The 1499-nt window shown below is 69.4% G+C and overlaps 1 protein-coding gene across 1 annotated transcript; it reads left to right on the top strand.

Moving 5' to 3' along the window:
* Positions 1 to 107: 107 nt before the first annotated feature.
* EMIHUDRAFT_78660 (hypothetical protein) lies at positions 108 to 332 on the top strand (the record flags this gene model as incomplete). Its single annotated transcript, XM_005764097.1, has 1 exon — positions 108 to 332. A coding segment is annotated over one exon (225 nt), but the record flags the coding sequence as incomplete, so codon positions are not given.
* Positions 333 to 1499: the final 1167 nt, after the last annotated feature.

Raw genomic sequence — 1499 nt, 5'->3', positions numbered from 1 at the left:
CGGCGGCGCTCGAGGAGAGCGCGAGGCTGGAGGAGGAGAGGCGGGCGCCCGACGAGCAGGTGTCGTCCTCTTTGGCTGCAGAGAGGCCGCCTTCGGTGGAGGAGGAGGAGCCACCAGCCGACTTCGTCTGCCCGATCACGACCGAGGTCATGAGCGACCCGGTGATGGCGGCCGATGGGCATGCTTACGAGCGGACGGCGATCGAGCGCTGGCTCGCGACAAAGTCGACGAGCCCTCTGACGGGCGGCGAGCTCGAGCACCCATACCTCACCCCCAATTACATGCTGCGCCGGATGATCCGGGACTGGGACGGGGCGCGGAAGGCAGCGTGACCGGGCTCGTAATCGCGCCCCATCCCTCGACCCCATCCCAGGGGTGTGCATGCGGACTGTACCTCACAGTTGTGACGCGGGAGCGGCGTATACGACCGTACGAGGGAAGCACACGGCGTCCTGTGAGCGACACGCCGTACGCATCCATGATCCAAGTAAGACGTCCATACTGTCCCGTTTTGCTGTTCACAGGTAGGGACGGCCTCTGAGGCAAAGTCAACCACCCCACCACCTCCCTACCTCCTCCCACAGGCAAACCTTCGGCTCCCGCTCAGAGGCTCGCCGCGCCCGTGCGGCGCGCCGAGGCGGCGCCGAGGCCGGCGCCTTGCACCCGGCCCGCGGCCGGCACCGCCTCGCCCCACAACTGACCGCCCTGCGGCCCCTGCGCAGGCGTACCACAGGCGTCGCTCAAAAAGCGACGCCGGGTGTGGGCTGCTCCCTTGACCCGTCACCCGCCGCGCCCTCGCCCGGCCGCCTCACCGCTCACGGAGCGTGCTCGCCGCCGCCGCCGCGCGTCCCGCGCCGCCACGCATGCCCCTTGCCCTGACGCGCGCTCTGTGCAGTGGCGCAGAGCGCGCGTCCCTGGCACAGACGGAGCAGCGGCCGCGCCAGCGGTCGCTGCTCCGCCCCCCCGTCGCGCGCGCCGCGCGCGCGCTGCCGCCGCCGCCGCCGCCGCCGCCCCCTCCTCGCCGTCTTCCCCACCCTACCCTCTGTTGCGCGCGCCGCGCAGCCGCGCTGCGCGCCCCCGCCCCCGAAGGCGGCGGCGGTCCAAAGCGCCCGTTCCCCTCCAGGAGAGCCGACAAGGAGGAATCCATGCATGGGAGGCGCAGTCCTTCTACAGCGACACATATAGCAACACATGAGAGTGAGACAGAGCCCCGGCAGCGCGGGCCAGCGGGCGCGCGCGCAGCCAGCCCGCAACAGGCGTTTCAAACAGCAAACGGGACGGCCTGCGCAGCCTCTAACTATTCGTCGGATTTATGTGAGGGTAATGACTGCACTCCAAGTGCTCCAAGGACGGGTTCTCTCTCGAGGTTCTCGAGGTGGATATCCTTTGGCCGCGTTGGGTAGCGTACTAGCGAGGATTGGTGTAACCCGAGCCACGGAGGCGTGTTTTCTGACGGCTGACCGTCAGTGCACGGAGTTGCCACTTCTCCGACTGCCCCG

The sequence above is a fragment of the Emiliania huxleyi genome (assembly GCF_000372725.1).
Source record: "Emiliania huxleyi CCMP1516 unplaced genomic scaffold EMIHUscaffold_6041, whole genome shotgun sequence".
Lineage (NCBI taxonomy): Eukaryota > Haptophyta > Isochrysidales > Noelaerhabdaceae > Emiliania > Emiliania huxleyi.
Note: the sequence above shows the minus strand (reverse complement) of the source record. Positions and strands in the feature narration are given on the sequence as shown.